Consider the following 19,607-nt stretch of genomic DNA (forward strand, 5'->3'; position numbering starts at 1 on the left):
GACAATTTTAAATAAATGAGAGAGCATAACCACTGAGGTTCTGGTTAGCAGAGCCTCAGTGAGACAGTTAGGCACCACACAGGGAACACATACATGCACACCTATGAGCACTGGGGCCCTGTGTGACAGGGTCCCAGTGACACATACATATAGGCCACAACCTTATGAGCACTGGGGTCCTGACCAGCAGGGTCCCAGTGACACATAACAAACATACTGAAAACATAGTGTTTTCACCATGAGCACTGGGGCCTAGCCATCAGGATCCCAGTGAGACAGTGAAAACAGTGACAAATATCCTGAGATACACTCACAAACAGGCCAAAAGTGGGGGTAACAAGGCTAGAAAGAGGCTACCTTCTCACACAACCCCCCCCCAAACGAAGGACAATAAGGCTAACCTTGGCCAGTTGAGACTTTATTGTCTAAGTGGTGATAAGTAGAGAGTAGCTCTGCAATAGACTGGTTACTCCCTTTATCATCCACTATATGGTTACTTCCCTGTGGGGATGTAAACCACCCTGTTTGAAGTTTTTTAGCTAAGCAACAATGTGAAGATGTATTTTCAGAGTTTCTATCAGTAAGTTTTAGTTTAGAGCAGTGGGAATTGTCCACTGAACCTATTTGTAGTGATGGAAATGCCAGACAGGGATGCTGTCTCAGAAAAGCCATAGCTGGGCAAAAACTTTGTCCATCTGGCTGGAAGAGAGAACAGGGATGCTGTTTCTCTTGAGTTGAAGCAGGGCAGGGATGCTGTCCTATGAGCTCCACACTAGGGCAGGGATGCTGTCCTAAGTGTTGTGAGGTAGTGCAGGGTTTCTGCACTAAAGTTTCTCTGGGAGGGTTGGAGGGATGCTCCATGTTAACTAAAATGGTGCTGTTTTTCTCACCAATGTTAGTTATCCCACAGAGAGGTACTTCCACCTCAGGGAGTCCAGCTTTGCCAGCTGATGATTCCCTTGGAACAGGTGCCACCCCAGGAGAGGTTTCTCCCACCACAGGAATGGTATCCTGAATGGTAGGGTGGTTAGGGGATACTGTGATACCCTTTTTACCTGTTGTTGGAGAGGGATCCTGAGTTTCCAGGCCTTCTCTCCTATGCTTTTTCATTTCACTTGAAATGAGAGGGAACAATTCCTCAGGGATGCCCAGCATGGCTGCATGGGCATAAAACTCTACATCAGCCCAACCTGAGGCCTCTAGGTCATTACCTAAGAGACAGTCTACAGGTAAGCTAGGTGATACCACCACCTGCTTAGGGCCAGTAACTCCACCCCAACTAAACTGAATTATAGCTAAGGGAAGAAACTTAGTGGAGTTATGGACATCAATAATCTTATACTGTTGTCCAATGATGTGTTGTTCAGGAGGCACTAGGTTTTCAGTCACCAAAGTGAAACTGGCACCTGTGTCCCTGTAGGCCAAGGCCTCAACACCATTTATTGAAACTGTCTGCCTGTACTTATCCATTGTAAGGGGACAAGCAGCCAGTGTGGCAAGGCCAATGCCACTAGGTGTGACAGAAACTGTCTTGGGACTGATTACATCAGTTTCCACTATGGACCCATAAGTGAACCCAACTACACCCTTTGCTTGACTGTTGCCAGCAGTCCCACCACTAGTACCACTACTGCTAGGGGCACTAGAGCTTGATGTATTAGTGGTGGTAGGCTCAGGGGGTTTACCTGGACAGGACTTATCCCCTGGCCTATGGCCTCTATTTTTACACACAAAGCACCAAGGCTTTTTAATGTGTGCAGGTTGGGAAGAAGAGGAAGAATTTGTTTTATCCCCACCCTCTGAAGAGTGTTTAAGATTTGAAGTGGGATCTTTGGTTTTACCCTTATCCCCATGCTTATCTTGAGATTTTTCACCATCTTTCTTCTTATTGCCATCCTTGTCACCCCCCTGTATGAACTTTTCTGTTCACCCTTGTTCTGACCCATTTGTCTGCCTTCTTTCCCAATTCTTGGGGAGAGGTCAGATCAGAGTCTACCAGGTACTGGTGCAACAAATCAGACACACAATTATTAAGTATATGCTCTCTCAGGATTGTGTTATACAGGCTTTCATAATCAGTAACTTTACTGCCATGTAACCACCCCTCCAAGGCCTTCACTGAATGGTCAATGAAATCAACCCAGTCTTGTGAAGACTCCTTTTTGGTCTCTCTGAACTTTATCCTGTACTGTTCAGTGGTTAAGCCATAACCATCCAGGAGTGCATTCTTAAGAACTGTAAAATTATTGGCATCACTTTCTTTCACAGTAAGGAGCCTATCCCTACCTTTTCCACTAAATGATAGCCATAGGATAGCAGCCCACTGCTTTTGAGGGACATCCTGTACAGCACAGGCCCTCTCAAGTGCAGCAAACCACTTGTTAATGTCATCCCCCTCCTTATAAGGGGGAACTATCTTGTGCAGATTCCTGGAATCATGCTCTTTTGCAGGATGACTATGGGGAATACTGCTGCTGCCACCATGGGTATCTAAACCCAACTTCTGTCTTTCCTTCTCTAATTCTAAAGACTGTCTATCCAAATCCAGCTGTTGCTTCTTGAGCTTCAGTCTGGTTTGTTCCACTCTCAATCTATTGAGCTCCCTTTCTAACAATCTGTCATCAGGGTGGGTGGGAGGGACATTTCTAGATACAGAGGTATGATGGGAATGAACAGAAGGAGACCTGTCCCTTACAGAGGGCACCCTAACAGCTTGGCTACCAGTATAATGTGAGAGCACACCATCAGTATGGTGTGATTCAACCTCTGTACCAACTATGCTAGACTGTCTAGTAATGGGCAGGCTGAGAAGTTTCTTTCCTGAACCTTTTCCTGGGGGAGTCCCTGGATCAGATTGAGAACCATTAGCTACTTTTTCACCAGATTTGGCACTCATGGCCTTATCCTGTACTCTAAGCATATTAATTAACAGTTCTAAGGAAGGATTCTTCCCTACACTCAAACCTCTCTCTATGCAGAGACTCCTTGCTCCTTTCCAGCTAAGGTGATCATATGCAAGTTTGGACAGTTCAACATTTTTTCCTGTGCCAGACATTTTTTTGAGAGAGTTAAAGTGACAGAAAAAGAGAAAAAAAAATTCAGAACTTTTTTGGAAAGACAGAAAAAACTTTTTAAACGTTTAAGAACTTTTTGAAAGTTTAGAAGTACTTTTCAGCACTTAGAAAAGAGTGAAAAGAGGAAATGCAAAAACTTTTTGGCTATGTGTATATACACTGACCTTGTTTTGTATATTTTTCTCTTATGAAAAGTACAATGACAAGAGTGGTAAGTAGTCTCAAGCACTTATCCCACCACTGCACAACCAATGTAGGAGGCTGGACTGGCTTGTAGTGAGTACCAAGGGGTACTTGCACCTTGCACCAGGCCCAGTTATCCCTTATTAGTGTATAGGGTGTCTAGCAGCTTAGGCTGATAGATAATGGTAGCTTAGCAGAGCAGCTTAGGCTGAACTAGGAGACGTGTGAAGCTACTACAGTACCACTTAGTGTCATATGCATAATATCATAAGAAAACACAATACACAGTTATACTAAAAATAAAGGTACTTTATTTTTATGACAATATGCCAAAGTATCTTAGAGTGTACCCTCAGTGAGAGGATAGGAAATATACACAAGATATATATACACAATAGCAAAAATATGCAGTATAGTCTTAGAAAACAGTGCAAACAATGTGTAGTTACAATAGGATGCAATGGGGAAACATAGGGATAGGGGCAACACAAACCATATACTCCAGAAGTGGAATGCGAACCACGAATGGACCCCAAACCTATGTGACCTTGTAGAGGGTCGCTGGGACTATTAGAAAATAGTGAGAGTTAGCAAAATAACCCTCCCCAAGACCCTGAAAAGTGAGTGCAAAGTGCACTAAAGTTCCCCTAAGGACAAAATAGTCGTGTTAGAGGAATAATGCAGGAAAGACACAAACCAGCAATGCAACAACTGTGGATTTCCAATCTAGGGTACCTGTGGAACAAGGGGACCAAGTCCAAAAGTCACAAGCAAGTCGGAGATGGGCAGATGCCCAGGAAATGCCAGCTGCGGGTGCAAAGAAGCTTCGACTGGACAGAAGAAGCTGAGGTTTCTGCAGGAACGAAAAGGGCTAGAGACTTCCCCTTTGGTGGACGGATCCCTCTCGCCTTGGAGAGTCGTGCAGAAGTGTTTTCCCGCCGGAAGGACGCCAACAAGCCTTGCTACACGCAAATCGTGCGTTTGGCGTTTTTGGACGCTGCTGGGGCCCAGGAGGGACCAGGAGGTCGCAAATTGGACCTGCAGAGAGAGGGGACGTCGAGCAAGACAAAGAGCCCTCACTGAAGCAGGTAGCACCCGGAGAAGTGCCAGAAACAGGCACTACGAGGATGCGTGAAATGGTGCTCGCCGAAGTTGCACAAAGGAGTCCCACGTCGCCGGAGACCAACTTAGAAAGTCGTGCAATGCAGGTTAGAGTGCCGTGGACCCAGGCTTGGCTGTGCACGAAGGATTTCCGCCGGAAGTGCACAGGGGCCGGAGTAGCTGCAAAGTCGCGGTTCCCAGCAATGCAGCCCAGCGAGGTGAGGCAAGGACTTACCTCCACCAAACTTGGGCTGAAGAGTCACTGGACTGTGGGGGTCACTTGGACAGCGTCGCTGGATTCGAGGGACCTCGCTCGTCGTGCTGAGAGGAGACCCAAGGGACCGGTAATGCAGCTTTTTGGTGCCTGCGGTTGCAGGGGGAAGATTCCGTCGACCCACGGGAGATTTCTTCGGAGCTTCTGGTGCAGAGAGGAGGCAGACTACCCCCACAGCATGCACAAGCAGGAAAACAGTCGAGAAGGCGGCAGGATCAGCGTTACAGAGTTGCAGTAGTCGTCTTTGCTACTATGTTGCAGGTTTGCAGGCTTCCAGCGCGGTCAGCGGTGGTTTCCTTATCAGAAGGTGAAGAGAGAGATGCAGAGGAACTCGGCTGAGCTCATGCATTCGTTATCTAAAGTTTCCCCAGAGACAGAGACCCTAAATAGCCAGAAAAGAGGGTTTGGCTACCTAGGAGAGAGGAAAGGCTACTAACACCTGAAGGAGCCTATCAGCAGGAGTCTCTGACGTCACCTGGTGGCACTGGCCACTCAGAGCAGTCCAGTGTGCCAGCAGCACCTCTGTTTCCAAGATGGCAGAGGTCTGGAGCACACTGGAGGAGCTCTGGACACCTCCCAGGGGCGGTGCAGGTCAGGGGAGTGGTCACTCCCCTTTCCTTTGTCCAGTTTCGCGCCAGAGCAGGGGCTAAGGGGTCCCTGAACCGGTGTAGACTGGCTTATGCAGAATTGGGCACATCTGTGCCCAACAAAGCATTTCCAGAGGCTGGGGGAGGCTACTCCTCCCCTGCCTTCACACCATTTTCCAAAGGGAGAGGGTGTCACACCCTCTCTCAGAGGAAGTTCTTTGTTCTGCCATCCTGGGCCAGGCCTGGCTGGACCCCAGGAGGGCAGCTGCCTGTCTGAGGGGTTGGCAGCAGCAGCAGCTGCAGTTGCAGTGAAACCCCAGGAAGGGCAGTTTGGCAGTACCAGGGTCTGTGCTACAGACCACTGGGATCATGGGATTGTGCCAACTATGCCAGGATGGCATAGAGGGGGCAATTCCATGATCATAGACATGTTACATGGCCATATTCGGAGTTACCATTGTGAAGCTACATATAGGTAGTGACCTATATGTAGTGCACGCGTGTAATGGTGTCCCCGCACTCCCAAAGTTCAGCGAATTGGCTCTGAACAATGTGGGGGCACCTTGGCTAGTGCCAGGGTGCCCACACACTAAGTAACTTTGCACCTAACCTTTACCAGGTAAAGGTTAGACATATAGGTGACTTATAAGTTACTTAAGTGCAGTGTAAAATGGCTGTGAAATAACGTGGACGTTATTTCACTCAGGCTGCAGTGGCAGGCCTGTGTAAGAATTGTCAGAGCTCCCTATGGGTGGCAAAAGAAATGCTGCAGCCCATAGGGATCTCCTGGAACCCCAATACCCTGGGTACCTCAGTACCATATACTAGGGAATTATAAGGGTGTTCCAGTAAGCCAATGTAAATTGGTAAAATTGGTCACTAGCCTGTTAGTGACAATTTTAAATAAATGAGAGAGCATAACCACTGAGGTTCTGGTTAGCAGAGCCTCAGTGAGACAGTTAGGCACCACACAGGGAACACATACATGCACACCTATGAGCACTGGGGCCCTGTGTGACAGGGTCCCAGAGACACATACATATAGGCCACAACCTTATGAGCACTGGGGTCCTGACCAGCAGGGTCCCAGTGACAGATAACAAACATACTGAAAACATAGTGTTTTCACCATGAGCACTGGGGCCTAGCCATCAGGATCCCAGTGAGACAGTGAAAACAGTGACAAACATCCTGACATACACTCACAAACAGGCCAAAAGTGGGGGTAACAAGGCTAGAAAGAGGCTACCTTCTCACGGGTAGGACTTCCACAGATGCACAAGGGGCCGACATGTTTATCACACCCAACACCTCTCACTACATGTGCTGCAGGGAGAGCCTGTACAAACCGTGCTGGTATCTGACCCGAGCCACCCCTAGAGAGCGCTGGCGGGGATGGGGGGGCCGGGGACACTCCTTCACCTCCTACGGCACTATCCGGAACTCAGTCGTTTCTGGGCCCAGGTCCTGAATGATACTGAGTGGGCTTTGCGGGCTTGGATCGCAGGCCTCCCGGCATACACACTACTAGGCTTGCCCAACCCCCTGACACTTCCTTTTCATTCTCAACGAGGCAAAGACCTGCGCTTGGCTTTAGCGCGGCTTCAAGGTGTCCTTTCCTTGTGGGGCGCGGATAAACCCCCCAATACACCACCTGGCTGCATAGACTGAGCACTCGATGGCAAAGTTGGCACATACCACAGCGTGGGCCCCTTTATAGCTGTTCTTTCCTGCGACTAAAACGAACTAACCTGTCCGAAGTCTCTCAAAGTTCTGCGCTTGGTACCGTCCCCGGAATCCTCGGTCCACTGAGGAAACGGGGGGGGGGGGGGGGGGGATCAACGGGTTCCCCTCTATCAGCCTGTGATAGGAGTGTTGTCTCATAACTCCTTTTTCTGCTCTGTGTAAGCTGGGGGGGGGTGGTCGACCATTCTTATGGGTTGAAATGTTGAGCTGGTATCGTATATAGAGTACGTGATGGGGATGCTCCTCGTTAGTCCATCTCCCAGAGTTCTAGGTCTCGTCCTGCACTTGCCCGGGGTATCAGTCACAGCCACAGCTGTGCATGAGAGCCAGAAAAGCGAGCAAGCCTGGTGGATAAAATGAGGGTTTACCAGGCTTCTCCCCTCCAAGAAATGGTGAATTTTGGAGGAAATTTGAGCAAGCAACAGGCACTCACGATTACACATTTCCTTGCTATGAAGTGCCCAGGCATTGATGCGTCGGTGATGAATAACCCCTGTCCCCGGAGAGGGCCCGGGGCACCAGCAGAGGGCGGAGGTCTGCCTGGAGTCAGATCACGGGACGTTACATCAATCACGCATCACTGTACACATTCCGACAATGCTCAGTTTTCAATAAAGCGGTAACATGGGCGCAATAAATACATTTGGTAACGGTACATTGAAAGAAATAAGCATATTTTAGGGAACAACAAAAAACCCTGCCTCATTTGCATTTCCATTAACTTGTACAGAACTGTCTTGGAATGTCTTTACCCTTAGTACCTTGGACCGACATTTTGAACCTCCCCGCCCTGGATGCATTTTGCTTATTTTGAATTCAAATGACAACAGAGTCAGTCCCGGGCCTTGGTGGCGTTCTCTTCCATTTTAGCAAGATTCAGTCACAGCTCACCTTGAAATAGTTAAGCTCGCGTGACACTGGCGTGACTAGAGGCCCCTGGTTTTTCAGTCCTTATCGGCTAAAAGACTGTTCTTCTTGGGCCTTAGGGGGGGGGGGGGCATAATAGAATTAAAAGAAACCCGATAATGCAGCGTTGAACCCTGAGAACAACCTGTCGACAAGGAGGGCATCTTGGAGTAACGTCTGACACTTCTTTGCAGAGACTCCGGGTAGTCCGAGGCAGACCTCGCTGGCGTTAATCCCTTTTATTTACATTACTGGAAGTGTTGCCTGCACCAGGACATGTTGCTCTGGGATGGTGAATCACTTATTGACTCTCTAAATACACGCTTAGAGCTCCACTGTAGCCTGTACATCTATTATTGTGCAGATTTAAGCAGAGAGTGAATAAAGCCGCGGAAATAATGCACCGTCCATCTGTAAGAGTCTACCGAACGCCCCCTGCAGGAATGAAAGCGCACAGACACTTTATAGCGCTGCGACTCCTGCACCAAAGAGGAGCTCCAGCTGACTCCCCCGAGGGCTGCAGCAGAGGTCTTTAGAGGCGGCAAACTGCACCGAAGGCCCCAGAAACGGAGAGGAGACATTGTAACCAAACCGAGGCCTCCGTTTATACCCCCCCAATCAGCGCCTTGAGACCCTCATGGATGAGTAGTGTGCTTTACAAATGCTCTGATTGATTGATTGACCCTCCTGAAAGCTAATGGGCGCCAGGACTCGTTTTCATTAATCGCTAATTGGATTTGCAACATAACTCCAGCACAGAGTATCATTGAAAAGAGGTGATAGGCAGCACTTAAGTCACTTTGTGTGTCACTTGCGGTCAAGCCCAGATGACGTGCAGTGGAGAGCTCTAAAATTATAAGTTACTTAGTCTCAGACGTGGCACCTCTCACTGTCATCTTTGTTCACCCCAGGGCTGGACATGGTGAGGCGGAAACAGTAAACCACTGGCAGCAAGGGGAAGTGTAGGAAAGTACCATCTTGCCTGGCAGGTTACCCCCATTTTTCACTGTATATATGTTGTTTTAGTTGTATGTGTCACTGGGACCCTGTTCAGCAGGGCCCCAGTGCTCATAAGTGTGCCTGAATGTGTTACCTGTGCAGTGACTAACTGTCTCACTGAGGCTCTGCTAATCAGAACCTCAGTGGTTATGCTCACTCATTTCTTTCCAAATTGTCACTAACAGGCTAGTGACCATTTTTACCAATTTACATTGGCTTACTGGAACACCCTTATAATTCACTAGTATATGGTACTGAGGTACCCAGGGTATTGGGGTTCCAGGAGATCCCTATGGGCTGCAGCATTTCTTTTGCCACCCATAGGGAGCTCTGACAAATCTTACACATGCCTGCCACTGCAGCCTGAGTGAAATAACGTCCACGTTATTTCACAGCCATTTTTCACTGCACTTAAGTAACTTATAAGTCACCTATATGTCTAACTTTTACCTAGTAAAGGTTGGGTGCTAAGTTACTTAGTGTGTGGGCACCCTGGCACTAGCCAAGGTGCGCCCACATTGTTCAGGGCCAATTCCCCGGACTTTGTGAGTGCGGGGACACCATTACACGCGTGCACTACATATAGGTCGCTACCTATATGTAGCTTCACAATGGTAACTCCGAATATGGCCATGTAATATGTCTATGATCATGGAATTGCCCCCTCTATACCATCCTGGCATAGTTGGCACAATCCCATGATCCCAGTGGTCTGTAGCACAGACCCTGGTACTGCCAAACTGCCTTTCCCGGGGTTTCACTGCAGCTGCTGCTGCAGCCAACCCCTCAGACAGGCATCTGCCCTCCTGGGGTCCAGCCAGGCCTGGCCCAGGATGGCAGAACAAAGGACTTCCTCTGAGAGAGGGTGTTACACCCTCTCCCTTTGGAAAATGGTGTGAAGGCAGGGGAGGAGTAGCCTCCCCCAGCCTCTGGAAATGTTTTCTTGGGCACAGATGTGCCCAATTCTGCATAAGCCAGTCTACACCGGTTCAGGGGACCCCTTAGCCCTGCTCTGGCGCGAAACTGGACAAAGGAAAGGGGAGTGACCACTCCCCTGACCTGTACCTCCCCTGGGAGGTGCCCAGAGCTCCTCCAGTGTGCTCCAGACCTCTGCCATCTTGGAAACAGAGGTGCTGCTGGCACACTGGACTGCTCTGAGTGGCCAGTGCCACCAGGTGACGTCAGAGACTCCTTGTGATAGGCTCCTTCAGGTGTTGCTAGCCTATCCTCTCTCCTAGGTAGCCAAACCCTCTTTTCTGGCTATTTAGGGTCTCTGTCTCTTGGGATTCCTTAGATAACGAATGCAAGAGCTCATCCGAGTTCCTCTGCATCTCTCTCTTCACCTTCTGCCAAGGAATCGACTGCTGACCGCGCTGGAAGCCTGCAAAACTGCAACATAGTAGCAAAGACGACTACTGCAACTCTGTAACGCTGATCCTGCTGCCTTCTCGACTGTTTTCCTGGTGGTGCATGCTGTGGGGGTAGTCTGCCTCCTCTCTGCACCAGAAGCTCAGAAGAAATCTCCCGTGGGTCGACGGAATCTTCCCCCTGCAACCGCAGGCACCAAAAAGCTGCATTACCGGTCCCTTGGGTCTCCTCTCAGCACGACGAGCGAGGTCCCTCGAATCCAGCAACTCTGTCCAAGTGACTCCCACAGTCCAGTGACTCTTCAGTCCAAGTTTGGTGGAGGTAAGTCCTTGCCTCACCTCGCTAGACTGCATTGCTGGGAACCACGACTTTTGCAGCTACTCCGGCCCCTGTGCACATCCAGCGGAAATCCTTCGTGCACAGCCAAGCCTGGGTCCCCGGCACTCTAACCTGCATTGCACGACTTTCTAAGTTGGTCTCCGGCGACGTGGGACTCGTTTGTGTAACTTTGGGTGAGCACCGTTTCACGCATCCTCGTAGTGCCTGTTTCTGGCACTTCTCCGGGTGCTACCTGCTGCTAAGAGGGCTCCTTGTCTTGCTCGACGTCCCCTCTACCTCCTGGTCCAATTTGCGACCTCCTGGTCCCTCCTGGGCCACAGCAGCGTCCAAAAACGCTAACCGCATGATTTGCAGCTAGCAAGGCTTGTTGGCGTTATTTCGGCGGGAAAACACTTCTGCACGGCTCTACAAGGCGAGAGGGATCTGTCCTCCAAAGGGGAAGTCTCTAGCCCTTTGCGTTCCTGCAGAAACCGCAGCTTCTTCTGTCCAGTAGAAGCTTCTTTGCACCCACAGCTGGCATTTCCTGGGCATCTGCCCATCTCCGACTTGCTTGTGACTTTTGGACTTGGTCCCCTTGTTCCACAGGTACCCCAGATTGGAAATCCAGCGTTGTTGCATTGTTGGTTTGTGTTTTTCCTGCCTTATTCCCCTATCACGACTTCTTTGTCCTTTGGGGAACTTTGGTGCACTTTGCACTCACTTTTCAGGGTCTTGGGGTGGGCTATTTTTCTAACCCTCACTATTTTCTAATAGTCCCAGCGACCCTCTACAAGGTCACATAGGTTTGGGGTCCATTCGTGGTTCGCATTCCACTTTTGGAGTATATGGTTTGTGTTGCCCCTATCCCTATGTGTCCCCATTGCATCCTATTGTAACTATACATTGTTTGCACTGTTTTCTAAGACTATACTGCATATTTCTGGTATCGTGTATATATATCTTGTGTATATTTCCTATCCTCTCACTGAGGGTACACTCTGAGATACTTTGGCATATTGTCATAAAAATAAAGTACCTTTATTTTTAGTATAACTGTGTATTGTGTTTTCTTATGATATTGTGCATATGACACTAAGTGGTACTGTAGTAGCTTCACACGTCTCCTAGTTCAGCCTAAGCTGCTCTGCTAAGCTACCATTATCTATCAGCCTAAGCTGCTAGACACCCTATACACTAATAAGGGATAACTGGGCCTGGTGCAAGGTGCAAGTACCCCTAGGTACTCACTACAAGCCAGTCCAGCCTCCTACAGGAAGAAAATGACCAATCACTGCATGGCTTCATGAGAGAGCCACACTGTGATTGGCCATGTTCTTCTGTAAACCAGACCTCCCATTCCATCTTGCCTCTTGAACCAATCCAGACGCTGCTCTCTTGCTGGTTATACCAGCAGACAGCATAAGAGCAGCGTCCGGATTGGGTGGAGTAGGCAAAGTCAATGCTCCTCAGGGGAGCGGGGAGGCTCTGGCTATGATCCCCGGCCCACTAACGTTGTGGTGGAGGGAGAGGCCTTCTGTGGACACGTTGGGTTGGTCGTTGGAAGGCACCAGTCCTCCTGACATGCACACTTGCACATCTTCAGACAGTCTTCCTGTGCTGTCTATAATGGTGCCCCCCATTTCATGAACTGAAAGCCTGCTTCCCGCAATGTGCACTTGGCCTGCGGCTAAAATAAAAGCACCGCTGCTGGGAATATAATTCTTCTGAATACATTTTTAGGGGTCAGGAGGCAACAAATACAGGGGGTTATGCCCTCATCGAGAAGCCGCCCACCTATAGGCATTACACTAATTCCCTGGACATATATGATTTTTTAGGAAATGGAACAAATGAATTCAGTGAAGTAATAGAAGCCCTGATGAAGTCCGCCTGGGACGAAACGCGTTGGCTAGGCTGAGTTGTTTTGTATGAAGATTTCAAATAAAGGAATTCGGACATTAGACTATGGCTCCCGTCTTGAAAAAGATCTTGAAAGGAACACCAAATTAGTAATAACTAACGAACACTTGAATGATTAACTCTGGGACTACCATGTGCGTTCCCTCCGTAAGGGTTTATTTAAGTTGAAAGGAGACCTAATAAGAAAAAAAAAAAATGATAAAAATCAGAAAATGGATTAAAACATTCTCAAACATAAACACTTATAGGAACCAAAGAGGCAAAATGTCTCTCTTTGAAGGGCAACAGTCTAAAGGGTCTTGTACCATAAAGTGTATGCTAGAGAACAGCAAGGCATACAAAATATAGACCATAAACCCTGAGCCAAAGGGTGTTCCAGGAGTCAGCAGAGGTATCGGAAGTCTGGTATCCCTGGCACCGCTCCGTCCCACTGTCCAGCCCCTCCAGCCCTCAAGAGACAATGTGTATATGATCATTGAATCGGTTCTCTGCATTCTTCGGAGCAAGTCCTGGGAAACAAATATTCATGCAAGGGCCAGGAACAGCTCTTACTTTTTTCATCAACTTTAAGTATTGTGTACACGGGATACGGAGTGGAATAATATGCAAAAGCAAATGGACATAGTAATTGACAAAGGAAATATGGAAAGATTCTGAGTATGAATAATATCACGAGTATGTATTAAACACACAGAGAAACATGAAAGTTTTACTAGACCTACAGCATCAGTACTTCAGCTGCATTCAGTCCTCTAGCCTTGGGGAGGGTGTAGGTGCTCCCCCCCCCCGACTTGCCTTGGTGTGCCGTCTCTTTGGGTGTAAGTGGAGAGACCAATTCCATTCAAACATATTCTGCCAATTGTGGGCCAATGCTGTCCATTTTTCGTGGGGGGGCTGCCCGCTTTCAGAACTGGCCAGTAGTACCCTGGCTTCTCAAAGCTTGCGTGTGCTCAGTTTACTCTTGGGTGTTTGAGTGGGTGCGTCTCCTCTTCTGTGGAACCAAGTATCAAAACCTATGGACCTAGAGCCAACGTATGTATACATAGTCTGACTCTGTGATCTCTATGTTGTTCTGTATTATTGATCTGCAGCATGCCTATATGTGCTGATTTGTCTCCATACAGTCAACCTGCTCCCCAGCTCTTCACATATCCCCCAACACTATTGGAACATCTCTTCTAGGGTTCGACCCAGCCGTGGTCATGCTCCTTTATACGTAACAATTCCTTTGTGCTTGATGCGATTGTTCTGAAGGTGCAGTGGGCCAGGGGCAGGTTTTTAAATAGAATAACTAGGTGTCATTTGTTGATCTCCAGACACAAAGACTTAGAAGATTCCCACAGTTCCCACTTTCCCATTCTTTAAAGGTGAAAGTGTTTGCCGCTCTGGAAGGGTTAAACTTGGCACTAGAAATCTCAAAAACGCTTCAAGGTTAAAACCAACATGGCCTTTTGCCACTGGTACTGAGGCTTTTCGACTGAGGTGCACTGGCTTCCTGCGGAACAGGTCCCCAGTGCCAGTGCGGTTTCCCTAAAAACAGGAAACCATGTGTTCAATTGGCACACTCCTCTTCCTGTGTACGTCCCTAGTAAATGGTACCCCTGGTACCTAGGGCATGGGTAGATGAGGGGGTCCCTAAGGGCTGCAGCACAAGTTTTGCCACCCTCTGGGACCCACCTAAAACAAGTTGCACACAGCTGCCATTGCAGTCTGCTTGTCCTAGAGCAAGCCAGGTGAAAACATGACATGGCACACCCATTCTGTGCCACGCCCCAGCCACTGCATCTAAATATAGGCACGTCACCCCTACAGCAGGCCTTGGAGCCCTAAGGCAGGGTGCACTATGCTTGTGTGGTCCTATCTGCACATGCAGATATGACCCTGTGATGCCCAGCACTATTGCTGAGCATTGCAAGTGAACAGGGAAGCCATCTTCAATCTCGTCATCGCAAGAGACCCAGTCACATAATGGCTTCACTGAAACCTATGGTGTTCGGTATCAAACACATCATCTCAATGTACGCAGGCTGTTACCAGCCTTCCATTTATTATGACATGCACCCGTGAACCCCACTAGGCTCTGAGTGTGTTAGCTGTCTGGTCTCGAACAGTCTCCCAATACAGATGGATATCTGACCCCCTGTAGGTGAGAGCCTGCACACTCTCAGATCAGAAACAAAGCCTGCTCCGGAGAGGGGTGTTACCACCCACTCCGACAAGATGGCTAGCAGATCGGCATACCACAGCCAGGGGCTTGGAACGTCCTGCCGCCTTTGGTATGCAACCCCTGGCTTCCCCATAAATGGGTGTAGCCTCACCCCCACCCGAGTTCCATTTGGTACCAGGACAGGTGGGAAAACTAGCTAGTCAGTAGGCGTGCACCACCTCTGAGCTAGCCACACTCCTAAGGTGGGTACCAGAGGGAGTCACTCAAGGAAGGGTTCCTCCATCTTGTTTTTGGTTGGAACTAGACCTTCTGGGATAAGAATATGCCAACTCCCCACAGGAAGTGGTCATATAGGGTGTGTAGGCAACCCAAGGGCAAGTAGTCCATTGGCTACTACCCTAAAGCGAGTATTTAGGTGGCTCTCCAACGTCAGAAGACAGAGTCCCTGGACCCAAGAGCCGTGAAAAGCAAGAACGTAGGAGCAGCAGCTGCCTTGACCCAGACTCTGCCTGCAGTCCGCGACAATTGCACCAAAGAGGACGACTCGTGCAGCTGCTCTGCCTCCAGAAGCCTGGGAGGACTGCCGGCCCTTCAAGAAGCACCCAGGATCTCCTGTGGAGTAGTGGAGCGACTTCCCTGCACCCCTCAGACACCCAAGGAGAACCTGGAGGACTTCAGACCACCAAAAACCTGACACCAGAAACCACCACTGCACCCGTGCCCCCCTAGCCCGACTTGAAGTGAGCAAATGGTGCCAGCATGGACCCAAGGACCTCCAAGACACAAGCCCCCCATGAGCTTCTCAACAGTGGACTTCCCGATGCCACTTGCAGCCTCCTTGTCTACTGTGACCTCCCCCGGTGACAAAAACCCGACGTCTCAGGACACCTCTGCACCTGACTGACCTGAACTTAGGAGAAGAGGACCACATGTGTCCCCACGTCCCCGAGCATTGCAAGACCTGAGCCCCCCGGTTAGTTCAGCCGGACTGGCCCCCACGTGCCTACCTGCAGCTTCTTTTCCCCAGGACCATTTCCCATTGAAACCAACGGGGCACCTGACACCGTACAACACTTCTGCACCCAAATGCCCCAGAGCCCCCCTAAGGTGACCTGTTGGTGCAGCCTCAGGCAGTGCCCTGTACTCACCTTAGCTCTAGAACTTTGGTCCTGTAGATCGCTCTTGCTAACCCATATGCAGTATTTGTTTTTCCTCATAGAATTGCGTTCTCGCTTTAGAGACACTTCAAGTATATTGCCTGTTTTCTTGAATGCGCATCAGTATTTATTTTTTGGGAAAAGTGTTCTAGTGTTGAAACATAATATAAACAAAGTAACTATTTTTCTAACACCTGTTCTTGAGTTCTCTCTTGAGCGTGTGTCTCATTTATTGCCTCTGAGTACAGATGCCCAGCACTACCCTCTGATAAGCCTAACTGCTCGCCCACAGTGCCACAAAATAGAGCTTTTGGGGTTGTCGCTTGTAACCCTATAAACCAATAAGGGTCGCCTGGACTACCTGCATGATACCCCCAGACTTTGGTGCACTGCATAGATAGCCAGCGTCCTACAGTATGTTTTTTCGCCTAACTCCATCTTTAGGTCTGCCCTGACCCACAGCCAGTACAGTTTCATCATTGTGCCTCCGTAGGCTCCATGTTAGACATCTGTAGCACCTGCCCTGGGTCTTACATTTGGTTTGCACCATTGATTATGAACACTGTCTCCCTGCTGGCTGTGGTTGGGGTTCAGTTTGGTAAAATATATATTTTTTTTCTTTCTTTCTCCATACAGTGACTTTGCTGTTATGAAGTTAACTTTTACCGATGACCAGCAAATCAAGCCGCCTCGAAAGCCACCACGTTTGTACCTCGAACCTGATGCTGAAGGCTTCAACGACGCGCCTGTTTACTCACCAGTAAGAACATGTATTGTTAAGAGATGTTGGGAGGTGGAACATGGACATGAAAAATGTATTGGAGGTCCCTACCTCCCAAGCCTGCACCCAGAGTTTGGAGGTGTATGGTGATGTTTGAGGCCTTGTCCTGAGGTTCAGGGGCAGTCCTTAGTTAGAGGGTGATATTCTGCGACAGTTCCGTTTTTTCTGCTAATTTTCCAGCTGCACCATCACTAACCCGCTCCAGTTTGATTACCCAGTTACTCACTTCCAGCACTTGACTTACTGGGAGTGGCCACGCTGAGCCACTGGAGTTACTGCAAGAGGTAGTGGGGCTTGAAAACTGAGACACCGCAGGACACCGCTAGTAACACAAACTCGATGACCAGCCACTGCCCTAGCGTTAAAGAAGAATATGATTTTTATTCAAAGGTAAGCAAAAGTAGTAGTTCAAATCAGGCGACCCAGTGAAAACCAGAACGACTGCTGAGCTGTAAACCCACACTCCGGGGCTCCAAACAGGCTTCTCCTGGGTCCTCGTTGCCTCGGAGGGCCTGATGACCAATGGAGCCTGGACTTTAAAAATATTGCCTGCAGATGCAAGGAAGCAATTATTCTGCGCCAAGGAAGATCTTTTCTGGTGGTTGTGCTGAACAGCCCTCCAAGGGTTTTGGGGAGGGTGTCCAGCTCTTTGTGAAGTTGGTTCAGTGATTGTTAAAGCACAAGCAGCATGGTGGGGTTTTGTGCCAATCTTTGGTACAGGTCTTCAGTTCTCACGCTCTTCGGTCCATCTTCAGTCTTCCTCGTTTCCTAGTAGTCGAGTCTTGACTTGATCTCGGACTTGATCTGCTTCCCTGGTGCTATGGGGGTGCATTAAGGGGAGTGAAGGGTAGTAGCCAAAGGGCTACTTACCCTTGGGGTCACTACACACCTTAGATGACCACTTCCTGTGATGAGTGGGCATTACCCTGTCCCAGAATTCCTAATCCCAGCACACACAATATGGTGGAATTCCTAATTTCGTGTTCTCTTCAGGCTGCTCTCCTCTAGGAGTGTGTCCAACCTGCAAGTGCAACACACCTCCCGACTGTCTAATTCCCACCTATTGGCATCCGTATGGATTTATTAAGATGAGGTGTTTTATACCGTTATTTTCTGTGCAGCCATTATGTAGCTGGGTCGCGCGGGCTCACCAGTGGATACAAGTTAAACCTACCTACTGGTTGGAGTAAAGAGATTTTATTGAATCTGCCAGTGGCAGGATAAATGTGAAGTGGGGGATAATTCTACCTACTAGTGGAGTCAACATGTTTCTGCCTATAATAACCCTCTGAAGAGCATTCACCAGGAGTAAAGGAAGTTTCCCTCTCTGCTAGTAAAAAGATCACTGTGGTGACACATACTAACCACACCAGGTATAGTTGAAAGGTGGCAGGTATTCAACTCTGTATTGTCAACTGTAAAAAAAAAAAAAAAAAAAAAAATCTACTCTACAGCTGTACATGCAGCAAGGATGGCTCATGAATGTGGTTAATGTGGCCCAGCTTTCATCCTGAGCACTGCAGTGAAGGGAAGGGACCAAATAAGTGCACAATACACAACAAAATGGTGGTGCGCCCTCATGCTGACATATTTATCTCCCCGTAAGAGTAAAAGGACTTTACGGCATCCCCTAAAGTGGAGCACAGAGGTCACACTCATGCTAAAGTTTGTAATGAAACCAAATTAGTCTCCGGTTCAGACAGTAATCACATACTTTCTTGACTATGGCATCACCGTCAGGAAGTATAATTAGATTATCCTTGTGTGAAAGCACTACAGACCTCTCTGGGCTGGTTTCTTGGATTTATACATTACCAGTCACCTCGTCACTCAATCTGAAATGTAAAAATAGAGGTCTGGAAAAGTTACCCCCAATAGACTTGAGACATGCTTAGAATGTCCATCTCAAATATTGAAAGGAACAGTCCATCCGGAATGGTTTCAAAAATGCCCCTGATTCTTCAGGTTAAACTTTACAAAAACCTAGAATACATATTACTGAGGTATCCATCCAGCTTTGGAATGTGGGTGAAAGATTCAAAGGATGAAAGGCCTGTGGGATCTTCCCTTCAGGTAACTAACTTCTTGTTTTCATTGTTTGTGAAGACATTCATTCATGTCTGTGCATTTGTATTGTTTCTCAGCTCTCCAAGAGGCCCAATATTATGGTGAACGGGATTTCCAGCTCCATTGGTTTGGAAAAGCCAGCCCAGCACAGGCAAGTACCTGGAATTGTAGTCGAGGAATCATTAGGAGTGGTGGACTCCAGGGGCATTCAAGACTGAGATATAACATGCAGGAGCCTGCAGGACTGAGGGCCTGGTGTGAGACAACAGGAGCCTGCATGACTGAGGGCTCAGTGTGAGACAACAAGGACCTGCAGAGCTGGGACTGAGGACTCAGTGTGCGACAACAGGGACCTGCAGGGCTGGGACTGAGGGCTTAGTGTGAGACAACAGGGACCTGCAGGGCTCGGACTGAGGGCTTAGTGTGAGACAACAGGAGCCTGCAGGACTGAGGGCCTGGTGTGAGACAACAGAAGCCTGCAGGACTGAGGGCTCAGTGTGAGACAACAGGAGCCTGCATGACTGAGGGCTCAGTGTGAGACAACAAGGACCTGCAGAGCTGGGACTGAGGACTCAGTGTGCGACAACAGGGACCTGCAGGGCTGGGACTGAGGGCTCAGTGTGCCCCAACAGGGACCTGCAGGGCTGGAACTGAGGGCTCAGTGTGAGACAGCAGGGACCTGCAGGGCTGGGACTGAGGGCTCAGTGTGAGACAACAGGGACCTGCAGGGCCGAGACTGAGGGCTCAGTGTGAGACAACAGGGACCTGCAGGGCTCGGACTGAGGCTCAGTGTGAGACAACAGGGACCTGCAGGGCTCAGTGTGAGACAACAAGGACCTGCATGGCTGCAGGCTGAGGCTCAGTGTGAGACAACAGGGACCTGCAGGGCTGGGACTGAGGGGTTAGTGTGAGACAACCGGAACCTGCAGGGCTGGGACTGAGGGCTCCGTGTGAGACAA

The 19,607-nt window shown here is 49.0% G+C and overlaps 1 protein-coding gene across 1 annotated transcript in view; it reads left to right on the plus strand.

Moving 5' to 3' along the window:
- The window catches only part of PKN3 (protein kinase N3), a 167,814-nt gene that overhangs the window by 82,247 nt on the left and 65,960 nt on the right, over positions 1 to 19,607 (plus strand). Inside the window, exons 12-13 of the mRNA XM_069237013.1 lie at positions 16,437 to 16,560; positions 18,726 to 18,799. Coding sequence (XP_069093114.1) covers positions 16,437 to 16,560; positions 18,726 to 18,799 — 198 coding nt within the window. The remainder of the gene's footprint in view (positions 1 to 16,436; positions 16,561 to 18,725; positions 18,800 to 19,607) is intronic.

Source organism: Pleurodeles waltl, chromosome 6 (assembly GCF_031143425.1).
Source record: "Pleurodeles waltl isolate 20211129_DDA chromosome 6, aPleWal1.hap1.20221129, whole genome shotgun sequence".
Taxonomy (NCBI): domain Eukaryota; kingdom Metazoa; phylum Chordata; class Amphibia; order Caudata; family Salamandridae; genus Pleurodeles; species Pleurodeles waltl.